Source organism: Chaetodon trifascialis, chromosome 12 (assembly GCF_039877785.1).
Source record: "Chaetodon trifascialis isolate fChaTrf1 chromosome 12, fChaTrf1.hap1, whole genome shotgun sequence".
NCBI lineage: Eukaryota > Metazoa > Chordata > Actinopteri > Chaetodontiformes > Chaetodontidae > Chaetodon > Chaetodon trifascialis.
The window spans coordinates 17857032-17873585 of NC_092067.1; the positions used below are offsets into that span (position 1 = coordinate 17857032).

Below are 16554 nucleotides of genomic sequence, written 5' to 3' on the forward strand. Positions count from 1 at the left end.
CAAATCAGTCAGTGAGCCGTCGCTGCATCCGGACGGCCATTCAGAGCCGTCACTGTAAATCTGTTGTCATCCATTACTCCAAGGACTGCGAGCGAAATCTATCGCGGGGACAGTGTATTACTTTGCCAGTATTGGCCTGTTATTGACAATCAGACATCCAAAGCAAGTCTGTCTCATCAGCCTATAATATGACGGAGGCTGTGCCCTGAAAACAGCTTCATAAATATGTTTCATCATCTTTCTGTTAGATGTCCGAGCAGAGAAATGGATCCAGGTTCATGTGGGAGGGTTTCACTCAGCGGCCTGTAAAACATGCAGTGAAACCTGCCATGAGGAGCAGCTAATCAAGCTGCAAGTGATTATTACTGTGATTTTCACTAGTTTTAGTGTCAGAGAATTGATGACGACTGAACTTTAATCACATGCAGTTCATTTTCCTCTGCTGTCTTTTCTCTTTGCTCCTCATAATAGCTTATGCCTGAATAACTGTTTAGCAGGATAATACTACTAATACTAATCATAGTAAGTTTGTTTTACAGTTGTCAAAAGAACGCATTCATTTTGATTAATAGAAAAAATAGCATATCAAAAGGATTAATGCAGATTAATGATGCTCTGTGATTCCCCTTGTCGTCATGCATCCCTGAACATACAACCGTCCACATTAGCTTTGTGAACATGATGAAAGCAGGGGCACTTCACACCTCGCAAAGAGCAAAGTGCTTACATAGCAGCGAGCTCGGAGGTCAGACAGAGCATAGACCGTGATTCAACCGAGAAAGCCTGTTACGGACTAATTAATTTAGTTTACTTAATCACAAGTTAACAAATTTTTATTCACTCGACAGCCCTACTTTATTTACCTATTACCTTTACAAGTGCTTTGACAGGCCAAGCAAAAACAGGATATTGCAGACAATATAACGACAGACAGCTAAACTGTAAGGCTGAAAAAGAGCAAGATAACAATTAAGGTTAAGTTAAGCTGAAGTTAAAACAAGAAGAAAAAGGATCAACATGAATAAATACGCTCCTCCTTGAACTGCCACCTTATCGTGGTGGAGGAGTTTGAGTACCCGAATGATCCTAGAGGCTATGTTGTCCGGGGCTTAATGCCCCTGGTAGGGTCTCCCAAGGCAAACAGGTTCTAGGTGACGGGTCAGACTAAGAGCAGTTCAAGAAGCCCCTTATGAAAGAAATTAAAGCAAGGAAGCGTACGTCGCCCGGATTGGCGTCACCGGGGCCCCGCCCTGGAGCCAGGCCTGGGGTTGGGGCTCGCAGGCGAGCGCCTGGTGGCCGGGTCTTTGCCCACGGGACCCGGCCGGGCACAGCCCGAAGGAGCGACGTGGGCCCGCCTTCCCGTAGGCCCACCACCCGCAGGAAGGATCAGAAGGGGCCGGTGCTATGTGGAATGGGTAGCAGTCGTGGGCGGGGGCCCCGACGACCCAAATCCTGGACAACGACTCTGGCTATGGGGACATGGAATGTCACCTCACTGTGGGGGAAAGAGCCTGAGCTAGTGCGGGAGGTTGAGCGGTACCGGCTAGAGATAGTCGGGCTCACCTCCACGCACAGTCTGGGCTCGGGAACCCAACTCCTTGAGAGAGGCTGGACTCTCTTCTACTCTGGAGTTGCCCGCGGTGAGAGGCGGCGAGCTGGTGTGGGCTTGCTTATAGCCCCCCAGCTCAGCCGCCATGTGTTGGAGTTCTCCCCGCTGAGCGAGAGGGTCGCTTCCCTGCGCCTTCGGGTTGGGGATAGGTCTCTCACTATTGTTTCGGCCTACGGGCCGAACAGTAGCGTAGAGTACCCGGCCTTCTTGGAGTCCCTGGGAGGGGTACTGGAAAGTGCTCCAACCGGGGACTCCATTGTTCTGCTGGGAGACTTCAATGCTCACGTGGGCAGCGACAGTGACACCTGGAGGGGAGTGATTGGGAGGAACGGCCTCCCCGATCTGAACCCGAGTGGTGTTCTGTTATTGGATTTCTGTGCTAGTCACAGTTTGTCCATAACGAACACCATGTTCGAGCATAAGGGTGTCCATCAGTGCACGTGGCACCAGGACACCCTAGGCCGGAGGTCAATGATCGACTTTGTAGTCGTATCATCTGACCTTCGGCGGTATGTCTTGGACACTCGGGTAAAGAGAGGGGCTGAGCTGTCAACTGATCACCACCTGGTGGTGAGTTGGATTCGCTGGCAGGGGAAGAAGCGGGACAGACTTGGCAGACCCAAACGTACCGTGAGGGTCTGTTGGGAACGTCTGGCGGAACCCGCTGTCAGGGAAGTTTTCAACTCCCACCTCCGGGAGAGCTTCAACCAGATCCCGAGGGAGGTTGGAGACATTGAGTCCGAATGGACCATGTTCTCCACTTCCATTGTTGATGCAGCCGTCCATAGCTGTGGCCGTAAAGTCGGCGGTGCCTGTCGTGGCGGCAACCCCCGAACCCGGTGGTGGACACCGGAAGTAAGGGATGCCGTCAAGCTGAAGAAGGAGTCCTATCGGGCCTGGTTGGCTCATAGGACTCCTGAGGCAGCTGATGGGTACCGGCAGACCAAGCGTGCGGCAGCTCGGGCGGTTGTAGAAGCAAAAACTCGGGTCTGGGAGGAGTTCGGGGAGGCCATGGAGGAGGACTACCGGTTGGCCTCGAGGAAATTCTGGCAAACCGTTCGGCGCCTCAGGAGGGGGAAGCAGCTTTCTGTCAACACTGTTTACAGTGGAGGTGGGGAGCTGTTGACCTCGACTGGGGATATTGTCGGGCGGTGGAAGGAATACTTCGAGGATCTCCTCAATCCCTCTGTCATGTCTTCCGTAGAGGAAGCAGAGACTGGGGACTTGGAGGTCGATTCATTCATCACCGGGGCTGAAGTCACTGAGGCAGTTCGCAAGCTCCTCGGTGGCAAAGCGCCGGGGGTGGATGAGATCCGCCCTGAGTACCTCAAGTCTCTGGATGTTGTAGGACTGTCTTGGTTGACACGCCTCTGCAGCATCGCGTGGCAGACGGGGACAGTGCCTCTGGACTGGCAGACTGGGGTGGTGGTCCCTCTTTTTAAAAAGGGGGACCGGAGGGTGTGTTCCAACTATCGGGGGATCACACTCCTCAGCCTCCCTGGTAAAGTCTATTCCAGGGTACTGGAGAGGAGAATCCGGCCGATAGTCGAACCCCGGATTCAAGAGGAACAATGCGGTTTTCGTCCTGGCCGTGGAACACTGGACCAGCTCTATACCCTCCACAGGGTGCTTGAGGGTTCATGGGAGTTTGCCCAAACAGTCCACATGTGCTTCGTGGACTTGGAGAAGGCATTCGACCGTGTCCCTCGCGTCATTCTGTGGGAGGTGCTCCAGGAGTATGGGGTTGGAGGCCCTCTGTTGAGGGCTGTACAGTCCCTGTACAACCGGAGCAGGAGCTTGGTCCGCATTGCCGGCAGTAAGTCGGACCTGTTCCCAGTGCATGTTGGACTCCGGCAGGGCTGCCCTATGTCACCGGTTCTGTTCATCATTTTTATGGACAGGATTTCTAGGCGCAGCCAGGGGCCGGAGGGGGTTCGGTTCGGGGGCCGGCAGATTTCGTCTCTGCTTTTCGCGGATGATGTTGTCTTGTTGGCTTCCTCGAGCCAGGACCTTCAGCATGCGCTGGGGCGGTTCGCAGCCGAGTGTGAAGCAGCTGGGATGAGAGTTAGCACCTCCAAGTCCGAGGCCATGGTTCTCGACCGGAAAAAGGTGGCTTGCTCCCTTCAGGTTGGAGGAGAGTTCCTGCCTCAAGTGGAGGAGTTTAAGTATCTTGGGATCCTGTTCACGAGTGAGGGAAGGATGGAACGTGAGATTGACAGGCGGATCGGTGCAGCGGCTGCAGTAATGCGGTCGCTGTATCGGTCTGTCGTGGTAAAGAAGGAGCTGAGCCGAAAGGCGAAGCTCTCGATTTACCGGTCAATCTACGTTCCTACCCTCACCTATGGTCATGAACTTTGGGTCATGACCGAAAGAACGAGGTCCCGGATACAAGCGGCTGAAATGAGTTTCCTCCGCAGGGTGGCGGAGCGCTCCCTTAGAGATAGGGTGAGGAGCTCTGTCACCCGGGAGGAGCTCAGAGTAGAGTCGCTGCTCCTCCGCATCGAGAGGAGTCAGCTGAGGTGGCTCGGGCATCTCTATCGGATGCCCCCTGGACGCCTCCCTAGGGAGGTGTTCCAGGCATGTCCCACCGGGAGGAGGCCCCGGGGAAGACCCAGGACACGCTGGGGTGACTACGTCACTCGGCTGGCCTGGGAACGCCTCGGGATCCCCCCGGAAGAGTTGGAGGAAGTGTCCGGGGAGAGGGAAGTCTGGGCGTCCCTGCTCAGACTGCTCCCCCCGCAACCCGGCCCCGGATAAGCGGAAGATAATGGATGGATGGATGAATAAATACGAAGAAAAAACTTAGGCGATAAAAACACATCACACAAAAGCAAGTCTCTAAAAACAGGTCTTAAGAAGTGATTTTACAGAAGTCACTGATCCTGTGAGCTTTATGTCGTCACGCAGGTGGTTCCAAAGCCGAAGGGTCCTGATGGCAAAAGCACAGCCACCTTTAGACTGAACCTCGTCTTTGGGACAACTAGAAGAGCCCCACCTGAGGATCTAAGGCTGCGTGCTGGCTCTGTCTGTTTTCAATGATTTCAATGATCCTGGAAAGGCTCAGTCATTCACGAGCAAGGATGGAGCGAGGTTCACCACTTTGTGAACACATGATCATATAAAGGAGATTAGTGCATGAGCTCAGGAACACTTTATAAAACCGCTGTGGGTAAACACATCCCACCTTTTCTGGATTCGGGGTCATATGAGGGAAACACACAGGCTAGCAGCATTGTAGTGGACAAGTGAAAAAAACATTTCAGATTGTGTGATTTTGATTCATCCTCATCCACATTTGAACATATTTGAAAAGGCCCTGCTGTCACTTCACCAATCAAACACTGTTCATTCTGTATGTGTTACCTCCTGTGCATCTATTTCACTAAATCAACATTTCAAACACAAGCTTTCACAAGCAGACATGCAGGTGGACCAGGGACACATTTTGCTCCACGTTTCATGGTTTTTTCATGATCTTTTTTTTTTTCTTTTGCACTTCAAAATGTGATTTTAATGAGAAAAACTGGAGTCGGCGTCATTTATTATTTACGTTATGAAAGATTAGTGTACCTTGGCGAGGGAGAAGATGCGGGTGCTGGAGGGCACAGCCAGCTCCTGTTGCAGGTCCTGGGAGTCGGCCCAGGCTTTCTTGAGTGGCAGCCGGGGCACGAAGCCATCCACTGACGGATGACACATCCTCAGGGCCTTCTGTATGCTCTCCTCAAAGGTCCGGCCTACTGCCATCACCTGAATCCAGAGGAGGGAAGTACATGACAGAATAAAATAAGCGCGTGAGGAGAGTGAATGAGCGAACGTTTATCCATGGATCCGGCCCCAACCTCTCCGACGCTCTTCATGGCACTGCCTATTTCATGGGACATGCCCTGAAAGCGGTCCAGGTCCCAGCGGGGGATCTTGGTGACGATGTAGTCCAGACTGGGCTCAAAGCAGGCCGTGGTCTTCTCCGATACCGCATTCTTGATCTCTGGCAGGGGGATACCCAGAGCCAGCTTAGCGGCAACAAAAGCCAAGGGATACCTGTGAGACACGGGCCGGAAGGCAGGGAGACCAAAATCAGCTTGAGGTTGAAGTGTCTGTCATAAACTGTGATGCTGTATTGGCCCCTCAGATCTTTTTAACATTTAATAATTGTGGAAATCCAAAACTTTCTCCCAAAAGAAGCTTTTGTCATCTCATCTAAATTGTTTACAGGACAGCATTTCCTACATGTTGTATCACCAGCGCTCTGTTTGCATACATATATTCTCTCACCCGGTGGCTTTGGATGCCAAAGCGGAGCTTCTGGAGAGCCGGGCGTTAACCTCGATGATGCAGTACTCCAGGGACGCCGGGTGCAGGGCGTACTGGATGTTGCATTCGCCCACGATTCCAAGGTGCCGAACCACTTTGATGGCCGTCTCACGGAGCATGTGGTACTCCTCGTTGGACAACGTCTGGCTCGGTGCCACCACTATGGAGTCGCCTGAAGAAGAGGAAGGACAAGGATGAAGCTTGATGAGAGAGAAAGACAGTAGATTTTACTAAATACTAAACACATTGTTTGTTCTTTAAAACATTTAAGGATATATTTTGCATCACTTTCTTTACGGAAACATCAAAGCTTATATCATTACAGTTCTGTAAAAGTACTGCACGGTTCTTTAAATCAGCGACAAACATGTAATAATTGAACAGCTGGCGTTCATCCATCGTTTTACAGGAGAGGCTCTGGGGCCAGACAGTACCACGTTTTAGACACTGGTCTGTTAATCCTCCTTAAATCTGTAAGGAGCACTCTTTAATCTTAGGTACACTTTAAGTGTCTCAGCCTGCACAAGTTCAGGATGTTGGCTAAACCGACAGGCTTAAGTTTGCCGCTCAAGTATTGATTCTTAATGCTTGACAAAGGACAACAACAGCTGCCAAAAGCATCCATACATCCATATCCAGGTACACAGTAAATCTGGTCTACATGAACAATCTGCAGAGAGGGACAAGAAAACATGCTCGACCTCCCCAGAGAGAGAGAGAGGGAGAGGGAGAGTTTTCTTTGAGGACAACAGAATACAAAAAGCAAACAGACCTGAATGAAACAGCAGAACAGGAGACAGTAAACACAACCAGCCTGAAGACAGACGCGTCAGCATGTGGTCGTATGTTTCAGTACCTGTGTGAATGCCCAGAGGGTCAAAGTTCTCCATGTTGCAGACGGTGACGCAGTTATCAGCCACGTCTCTCACCACCTCGTATTCCACCTCCTTCCAGCCCAGCAAAGACTTCTCCACCAGGATCTGGCTGCTCATGGCCAGAGCCTGCACACAGTGTTAGAAACAGAGACGCTGCGTGGCCACATTAACCTTTACACCCCTGAAATATCATTCAGTACATCCATCCATCCATCTATCCCTTTCGGGGTTGCGGGGGGCTGGAGCCTATCCCAGCTGCAATGGGCGAGAGGCGGGGTACACCCTGAACCGGTCGCCAGCCGATTGCAGGGCCACATGTAAGGACAAACAAACATTCACACTCACACTCACACCTACGGACAATTTAGAGTCATCAATTAACCTAATGAGCATGTTTTTGGTCTGTGGGAGGAAGCCGGAGTACCCGGAGAGAACCCACGCATGCACGGGAAGAACATGCAAACTTCACACAGAAAGGCCCTGTCTGACCCGGGGATCGAACCGGCAACCTTCTTGCTGTGAGGCACACGCACTACCTGCTGCGCCACCGTGCAGCCCTCATTCAGTACAATCGCTCCCAAATATAAATGCTACAACTGGAAAACTTCCAATCATTGGTGGTAATTTTCTGAGCCTCTATCTAATACTTATTAACGATTGATCGTTTAATTTTTCCAATAAAAAGGTCAGACATTTGCTGGTTGTTCTGCCTTTCTTTGGCATTCATGATCAGAAATGTAGAGTCTTTGGACTGTTTGTTGGACAAAAGAAGACGTCTCTTTGGGCTCTGGGTTAATTTTAGAAACTAAAGGATTCATTAATTTAATGGTGGAAATATTCAGCACATTGATTCATAATGAAAAGTCGTTAGTTGCAGCTGTACTCATTATCCAGAAGAGATGAATTAGATGTTAGTTCATGTAAGCAAATAAACTATTTGCTCTAATGATTTAACATAATAAACACTTTGCCGGACTGCACTGATGTGTTTTGTGCTTAATTTCTTTCCAGTGGAGGATACAGGAAGTGGCACAGCAGCTCCAAGAAGCTAAATCTTACTGTTATCAAAGGAAGGAAACCTTTACAAATAATGCAATTCAATAAAGCCACACCATGAACTGCAGCCTGAATAATTATCATGAGGTTCAATGAGCACATCAGTCTCATCAAAAACTAAAAACTGTTAAGTTACACATGCTATTGTCTATTTGCAGGATCCCTTGTTGCACTGCATCAAACTCCATTGTGTTACTGTATTATGTGTGCCACAGTCTCCAAATGACTTTCCACACAAACTGCAATAAACGTGCCTTTTGGGGGAAGAGGAGGGGGGGATTTCTTTTGTTTTTGCTGTTCAAAACATATTAAGAAACTAACAAAAAAAACATGCTTGCAGCCTCCCTATATAATAAAATACGTAATTAACACACAGCAATTCTCCTTTTGATAATGCTGAGGATGCGGGATTAAAGGAATACGTGTTTAACTCCATCTCTTCTCTGATCTTGATACAAAACGGAGCAGACCTGGCAAAGAGACATTTGCCATTCAAACTTCCAAATGAAGCAAAAAATGAGGAAAGCAGCAGAACGCACAGCGTTGCATAACAAGTACGCTCTAAGTACGATCTAAAACAGTGTGGCACAGACAGTTCATTTTGCAGCCTGTGATCACAGATTAGAACCAATTGAGCTGTCAGACATAATGCTGGATACTGAACGAGCACAAAAGAATGTTGCTTAGCAACAGCAAACTATTTCTTTCCTGGCGGAGCACCAAAGAAACATATCTAAACAATTTCAAAGCTTTTATCTTCGTCCGGGTTAATACCGTAAACATGGGCGAAGGTATAAAATCAACAAAGTTCGTCAGTGAAAGTCGTGGTGAAACGCTTCAGATGCTCATTTGATCAATCAAACATAAAGAGAGAAAAAAAATGACAAAGAGTAAGAATTATAATTGTGCCCACATGCTGACACTGCACCATTTCTTCTGACCTTGTGGGCGGTTTCCTCCAGTTTTTCCTTGTTGGCACACAGACCAGAGCCCAGTCCTCCCAGTGCATAGGCCGATCGCAGCATCACTGGGTAGCCAATCTGCTCGGCTGCTTTCAAGGCGTCAGACACCTGAAAGACACACACACATATTATACTGTAAAAAAAAGGTGTTAGTTTATGTTTTAAACACGCAAAACATCCACACTGTGTGCAGAATGTATAAACCGTTTGTCTCACAAGGTTTAGAGAAAGTAGGTCTTTTTTCTTGTTTCTGGATCCTTACCGACTCCACAGCGATACTGGGTGCAATCTTCTCACTGATCTCCATCAGTTTGTCAGCGAAAAGCTGTCTGTCCTCTGTGGCCATGATGGACTCCACCGGGGTTCCTAAGACCTTCACGCCGTACTTCTCCAGCACGCCACGCTGGAATAATTCAACTCCTGGCCACCGCACAAACACCAACACACACAGACGCGTTTACAGGCAGTTTAAAAACGTATGAATGAATCCATCTGGAAGTTAAGAGCCTTTTTGTCATAGGCCGCTCCTGCTGCTACACCCCCTTTGTGCCAGTTAGCATGAGCAGCTCATCAGCTGTCCTTTCTGAGCCAAAAAGACAAATTCATGTATAAAAGCCAGAAAAAGGAATGAGTATGTTCCACTACTTGATCTCAACAGGGTGAAACACTGAAACAGGTCTCACCGCAGTTGAGTGCGGTCTGTCCGCCCATGGACAGCAGGATGCCGTCTGGACGCTCGGCCTTGATGACTTCAGTTACAAATTCCGGCGTGACGGGCAGGAAGTAGACGGAGTCGGCCTGCTTGGTGCCCACCTCGTTGGTCTGAACCGAGGCGATGTTTGGGTTCATGAGCACTGTTTTCAGGTTTTCCTCCTACAACAGCGTGTGAAGACAGAGCAGGAACCACACAGTTATTCAAACTCGTTTTAGGAACTATTTTCAACATATAATCTGCCCGTATGTATCTATATTATGTTCAGGTGTCACAGCAAACCGAAGCTTTTGATAGATTTCTGTGGGTTACAGGTTAAGCTGCTGCTTTATCGCTTACCTTCATGGCCTTGATGGCCTGCGATCCAGAGTAGTCAAACTCTCCCGCCTGACCGATGGACAGACCACCAGAACCCAGAACCAGCACCTTTGACACCTGCACAGATAGCAGCAGCATGAAATATAGTAACAAGGAGCAAATGTGAAGCAAGAAACTCAATTTGCATTGAAACACAAATAGATTGTCTTTAACATGATGAACATGCTGTGAACTTCCTGGTTCCCAACATCCTGGTATTTTCCTGTAAAGTGACCTATTTGATAAATTCTCTGTTCAGCTTTTATACTTCGAGTTAGTCAAAGTCATAACCTTCTGCTGCTCATGCAGTTGGAGGTGAACCTGCTGACGTACTGTACCTGCGCTCTGGGGGGGATGTAGGGTTTCTTGGGCATGACTGACACTATGTTTGCGTTTTTTCCTTTCTTGATCAGGGATATGAAGGCATCAAAGAGGAACTGTAGAAACAAAGAAAAACGCCAACATAACCATGCCATGAATCACATATGCTTCATTACAATGTACAGAAAAAGCACACAGAGGAACATCTCACTCATTTTATCATTTCAAACCAGTAAGAAGAAACAAAGCAAAACCATTTATTTAGCATTATTTGTACAGTTAAATGCACTTTTCCCTCAGCCTACTGATAACGATAATAGAGTAAACGCTGTGTTTCAGTTGGAATGAGTCTGTGTGGTGATTGCCAACAGTCAAAGTAATTACCAGACCGGCAAACTCTTATTTTATTCGTTTGATTAATGTTTGAGAGAAACACATTAATAAACAGCACTTTCTGCCAGTCAGTGTGTACAATATTTGTCATGCGCACCGTGCAGAATATCTGTGATGACCCCAAAAAGTCAAGCCCAGGTGGAAGGCTAGAATTCTCCAGCAGAGCTGTCAAGAGGACAGGACTCATTATTCTGCCTTAATATGACAGAGGTCACAACATACTTTGACCAGGATTTGACCTGCAGTCTTTGCCTGCCGAGCGGGAGACAAGAACTGCAGCACGGAGTCATCAGCGCTTTATTGTAGGGACAGGCGCGGGCAGACGGCCGTCTTCCTAAACACCTGCGGCCCCGGTGCAGCTGGACATCAATCAGGCACTGATGTGGCGACCGGTTATAAATCCTGTTATTTTTCACTACAGTGACTGGTTTACATACAATATGCATATAAAGAAATGTCACCTCATTGCTGCCTGCAGCTGCTGTAACTTCTAATACAAGTCTGCTTTTGCAAGTTTCAGTGACAGCTTCAACTTTTACCAGGTTGCATCCTGTTAAGATACCTTTACTTAACTCAGCTTCAAAATTTAGATATTTCACATAGCAGCCTTTAATTACCTCTGTGTCGGTGGGACCGCCTTTAGCCTCTGGATGGAACTGGGCCGTGAAAACGGGCTTAGTGTTGTGCATGATGCCCTGGAAAATATGCAGAGTTGATATAAGGCACTTAAAGTAAATCCGTCAGTGTTCTGCATTTCATGCGTCGTCTTTTCAGCAGCAGGTGAGTCTATTTTTGTAAACTAAGGTCTGCGGACTTATTTGCTTGACCACATTCAGTCTGGAAGAGAAACTGGGTGCTTTTCCCAGAAACCCATGCAACACAAACATTAAAATGCCAGGCTGTGTTAGAAAAAGGCTTCACACAGAGAGAAATCAACCTCGTTGGTGCCATCATTGGCGTTGATGAAAAGCGGGCTCCACCCCGGGGGCAAGGACCTGCTGTCTATGCCGTAACCGTGGTTCTGCGCCGTGATGAAGGCCTGGCCCGACATCACATTCAGCACCGGCTGGTTCTGGCCTCTGGGGAAGCGCAGACGTGCATAAAACACAGTACGTATTTATGACTCATTTAAGGCAGACGACTATTTAAATCTTTGAAAACCAGATTAAAACTTAACAGCACAGAGAGTATAACATGACAAATAAACAGTGTTTATGTACGGCGAGACTTAAAGCTTCCCTGTGGAGTTTTAGACCTCTAGAAGCTGCTGGAGCTGTTTTTCAGTGAGTGTCTTTTGATGATAACATAACTTTTGTTTGTTTACATGAAACCTCCAGAGGGCCCCTTTAAATCGTTATGAGGATGCTTCAAGAGCGTGCATGTTGTGCTTTAATTAGCTATTAAAGTTTCACCTGTTGCCCATAGGTAGCTTATATGACTTCGCTCCTGCAGCCAGAGCGGTGATCTGGTTGCCCATGCAGATCCCAAACACCGGCTGGGGACGGTCGCTCTCCAGCACCTTCACAGGACCAAACACTTATTTTATTATCATATATTTAAATAAAAGAAAATACAAGTCAGATTACTCTCAAGTGTAAGAATATATCTTATGGGTGAATTATTCAAGAGCCTTTATAGCAAAGAAGAATTCAACTTGCGGCAGTATAAATAACACCGTGTCCTACCTTGCCCACATTGCTGATGAGCGTCTTGGCCAGAGATGGATCTCCTGGTCCATTGGAGATGAACAGACCGTCGTATTCTAGACTCAGCAAGTCCTGATCCCACGGTACGAGGTGCACCTCTGCACCCCTCTGCATGCAGAAACATACGGAGAATTAGTTTTCAGAGTTAATAATTACTGAGATACCTTTTGTCTCAAAGTACCAATTATTGAACAAATGAGAGTGTTCAGACGTCCAGAAACTCACCAGCAGAACAATAAACGGCAAATAAAGGACCTACTATTACAACCTAGCACAAGTTAATATATTCATCAGAAATAAGTGGAAATAAATGAGAAGTCCACTTTCTCTTGCACCTGCAGGACACAAACAAATCCTGGAGGACGTCTTTTTGTCTGGAGCTCATTAGATATTACCATCTAACATTGTCCCAGTCAGGTTGCAGAAAACATGCAACAGGACATGTGCAGAGAGAGTCAATCAGGGTTACGTCATAAAACAGTGTGTGTAATCCAATGAGGACGCACACTCAACCACTCCCTCTGCATCCATTCTCACCTTAACCAGCAGGCGAATGATGTTGTGTTTAATACCACAGTCAACAGCCACCACCTTGATTGGGTTTCCTTTTCCAAACACCTTGGTTTCCTGTTGGTTGAGCGGACACAGCAAAGAGAGGTTAGCAGAAAATCTGATCTGATTTGCTCCAGGTCTACCTGTTGTCATGGGAGGAACGATGGTTTTAGATAAACAGTTAGCAGCTGTTACCTTGGTTGAGACTTCTGCCACCAGGTTTTTCTTGTTGGGGTCAGATATCTCAACAGGCTGTCCATCAAATTCAATCTTCCCCAAAACCGTGCCCTGAGGAGAAACCACGAGCGGAACAACCGTGAGTGATCAGCCGCTCCATCTGGAAAAGACGCAGCAGTCCGGGCCTGGATTTACCTTGTCTCTGATGACTTTGGTCAGCATTCTGGTGTCGATTCCAAACAGTGCAGGAACCTTTAAAGAAGGAAAGCAAAACTGTAAATCCTCCAGCAGCAGAGTCTCACCTGCGAGGAGCTCTGAGATTACAGCAGATATTTGGACGCTTGAATCCCAACCTTTTCCTCCTGCAGCCATTGTCCCAAAGACTTGACAGAGTTCCAGTGGCTGTACTCATGGCTGTAGTCTTGAACCAGAAGAGCAGATACCTAGAAACACCAAAGCACAACACCAGTGACAGAAAAATCATTATTTGATTCATCGTTCAGTCCATGAAAGGTCCGAAAACAGTATTCAGATCACTATGAGAGGAGACCGAGATCCAACCTGTTCTCTCTCTCGCTGGAGGCTCTGTGTGCTTTGAGCTAAATGCTGACATCAGCATTCTAACATGCTCACAATGACAATGCTAACATGCTAAGGTCTCCAGGGTTTAAAGGACTTTTTTTTGTTACACAGTGAAATGGGAAGTTGCTCTTTCTTATATTGTGGTTTGCATAATAAACATAGGAAATATTCAAAAGTACTATATATACAACTAGAAAATAAATGCAACAAAGAGCGGATAATATGTGCAAAAACTATTAAATAGTGATATAAATATGTAAATTTTTTACCATGTACAGCATGACAGTTTAGCATGTTAGCAATGTACTGTAATATTTGCTTATCAGCACTGACATATAAATTGCAACTGGGAGGGATGGGAACATTTTTTTCTAAGAATTAAGTCATAAAAAATAACAATAATAATAAAAATGTTAATGAATGAAGAGATCCAATTTAGTCTTTTTTTCAGCTTTTCTTTGGAGCACTAATTGCTGAATATTATATGGCCATAACACAAGTCAGGGCAGTAACAAGGACAAAAAGAAAATTAAAATATCATAATGATGTGAGCGGGTCAAAGCAGGAATATGAAATAAATACCCTGCAGCACTGAGGCCTCCGCAAACCCTGAAACCATCAAATCGCTGTCGAGTTTCCTACCTGGATGTGCTCTGACTCCACGTGTTTTCTCAGGCCCAGCTCGTCCAGCTCCTGGGTGTTGGGCACTCCGTAGTTTCCTACAATAGGGTAGGTCAGGGTCAGGATCTGACCCCTGTAGCTGGGGTCAGTCAGGGCCTCGGGGTACCTAAAGCAGGGAAACAGCAGGACGAGGATATTGTGATGTGATGAAGCGTGTCGTGTTGTTGGCTCGTGGTATCTAATGAACACACTTAAGATGCATGCTCAAGGCAAGGTTGATATTTTGGTATTTGGTATCCTAAAATGTGACCTGCACTTGTTGAAGTGCACTTTTTTCAGTCTAAAATGTAATGTAGTTCAACTCGTGTCAGCACGTCTGCTTCTTACCCCACCAGGCCAGTATTGAAGACCAGTTCCCCGGCTACAGAGGCATCGTGCCCAAAGGAAAACCCTTTCATCCTGGTGCCATCCTCCAACACCAGGTGAGCTGTCTGGGCCTGGGAGTTAAAAGAGATCGAGGAGCAAAATCTCACCCAAAAAATAACACATTCCCTTTTTATGAGGCAGGTTTGGACAGACCAAAGGCAAAACTTTGAAAAAGACATGTCGTAGACTTTGAATTTAGGAGTGGTGGCAACCAGTGAGCCTCTAGGACTTCATGCTGAAACTGCAGCTCAATGTGAACTGTGCTGTGAATGCTGAGACAGACAAATCTGTTCTCCTCTGTGTGTGCGCGTGTGATAAATATGCAAATATAAAGGTTGGTGACCCACTAAGACCTCCAGCCAGTGGCCATCAACACTACTCTTTTTCCCTCTTCCAAAAGTCTCATTACAGATAAAATGTTATGTATTGATATACAGCGTTGATGCAATGTGTTGAAACCATAAAGTTTCTTTTCAGGTTCAAGACTTGAGTTAATTCTAGCCTGCAAATAATAAGGTATGCAATCTGAAACCTGACCATCCTCCACTCTCACCACAAAATGTATGAGCTTTTCTGTGGAAGTGTGACAGGAGAAAGTAAGGTGTTGAACTCAGGGTGGATCTCAAACGTGATGCAACTCTGCCTTTGATTAACAGACATGATGCAACGAAGCATCAGCGTTTTTCACTGTCGTTTTATTACTACACAGGAAAAGATTAATAGTAACATAAATGTGTCACATTTAAACTCTTCTGACTCAGTTTAACCTGATTTACAGCAGGTTCCTGGTTTGCAGCACATGAAAGAGAGAATCATATTACAATCCAAAAAATAAATAAAATGAAACAAGACTATAACAAAACATGGGCAGCTATACAGCCACTACAGAGGAGAAGATGGTATATGTGCAGACTGTGCTTTGGGTCAGTGGTTGCAGATGTGTCCTTCCAGCAGACAGCATCTGTATGCTACACATGTGCCTGCAGTCTGACAATCTCATCAACTAACAGCAGAACTTTTTCTGTGAGTAGGTAAGTAAGTAGTAAGTTTCCTTTGTCCGTCAGCGCTCCAAACTGCACTTAAAAATCATCCAATTTACTGCATTCTTTCTCAATGGCACAAGCACATACATCAAACAAATTACTTACAATACTTTCTAGAATCACATGTGGCCACGTGTCAATTCGGCGTGATGACAGTGTACCAGACAGAATTTATTTCAATGCAATTCCGATTTTTCCAACTGGCCCACGCTGCAAACTGCCGCACATTTTGCAGCATTTCTGATGCAAGAGTGGTTTAAGGTTGACTGGGAAACTACAGCAAAGCTTAAATTATGTTAAAATAGCTGCTGTTTCTTGTGATGGACCTATGCCGAATGTAGGACTAGCTCCTGCTTTTGGGGGGGTAACAAGGTGTAATAACTTTTCATAGTTTGTACATTTGTGCATAGGCAAGATATCACAGACTTTAAAGTTTTTTCAGCGGAGTTTGGCCTGAAGCCCAGAGGCACACTGCGGCGTTAGCGTTCAATTGGCAGCACTTCTGGATAACTCTTCAATGTAACACTGACAGCAACAACCGTTTTCACCCATTTACACATTTTCTTACCTTCACGCTAAAATGTTTGGTAGTTTGAAGTCTCAGCCAGGCCGACGTGTTGGCCACCCCTCTGCCAACCACAAATCCATGTCTCAGAGATTTAACCACGCTGTAAGCTAACAGGATTTTTGTCATGTTAGCTTGAGTTACTCTTTTCGTAAAGTTGCACAGACGCGAATGAGAAGTTGCCCGATATAAAAAAAAAAGAAACAAACTGCCAACTTTACAACTCCGTATATTTCTTCTGCGGACACATGAGTTGACTTTTGGGCCGCCCTCGTGTCCACACACA

The 16554-nt window shown here is 46.7% G+C and overlaps 1 protein-coding gene across 1 annotated transcript in view; it reads right to left on the reverse strand.

Moving 5' to 3' along the window:
- The window catches only part of cps1 (carbamoyl-phosphate synthase 1, mitochondrial), a 51225-nt gene extending 34828 nt beyond the window's left edge, over positions 1 to 16397 (reverse strand). Inside the window, exons 1-20 of the mRNA XM_070975766.1 lie at positions 16272 to 16397; positions 14622 to 14731; positions 14256 to 14400; positions 13385 to 13474; positions 13227 to 13283; positions 13050 to 13142; positions 12840 to 12929; positions 12282 to 12410; positions 12009 to 12115; positions 11534 to 11675; positions 11214 to 11291; positions 10221 to 10319; positions 9865 to 9960; positions 9497 to 9686; positions 9076 to 9233; positions 8793 to 8921; positions 6777 to 6921; positions 5882 to 6092; positions 5449 to 5647; positions 5180 to 5356 (exon numbers count right to left, since the gene is read on the reverse strand). Of these exons, the coding sequence (XP_070831867.1) occupies positions 5180 to 5356; positions 5449 to 5647; positions 5882 to 6092; positions 6777 to 6921; positions 8793 to 8921; positions 9076 to 9233; positions 9497 to 9686; positions 9865 to 9960; positions 10221 to 10319; positions 11214 to 11291; positions 11534 to 11675; positions 12009 to 12115; positions 12282 to 12410; positions 12840 to 12929; positions 13050 to 13142; positions 13227 to 13283; positions 13385 to 13474; positions 14256 to 14400; positions 14622 to 14731; positions 16272 to 16397 (2571 nt within the window). The remainder of the gene's footprint in view (positions 1 to 5179; positions 5357 to 5448; positions 5648 to 5881; positions 6093 to 6776; positions 6922 to 8792; positions 8922 to 9075; positions 9234 to 9496; positions 9687 to 9864; positions 9961 to 10220; positions 10320 to 11213; positions 11292 to 11533; positions 11676 to 12008; positions 12116 to 12281; positions 12411 to 12839; positions 12930 to 13049; positions 13143 to 13226; positions 13284 to 13384; positions 13475 to 14255; positions 14401 to 14621; positions 14732 to 16271) is intronic.
- Between the last annotated feature and the right edge of the window lie 157 nt (positions 16398 to 16554).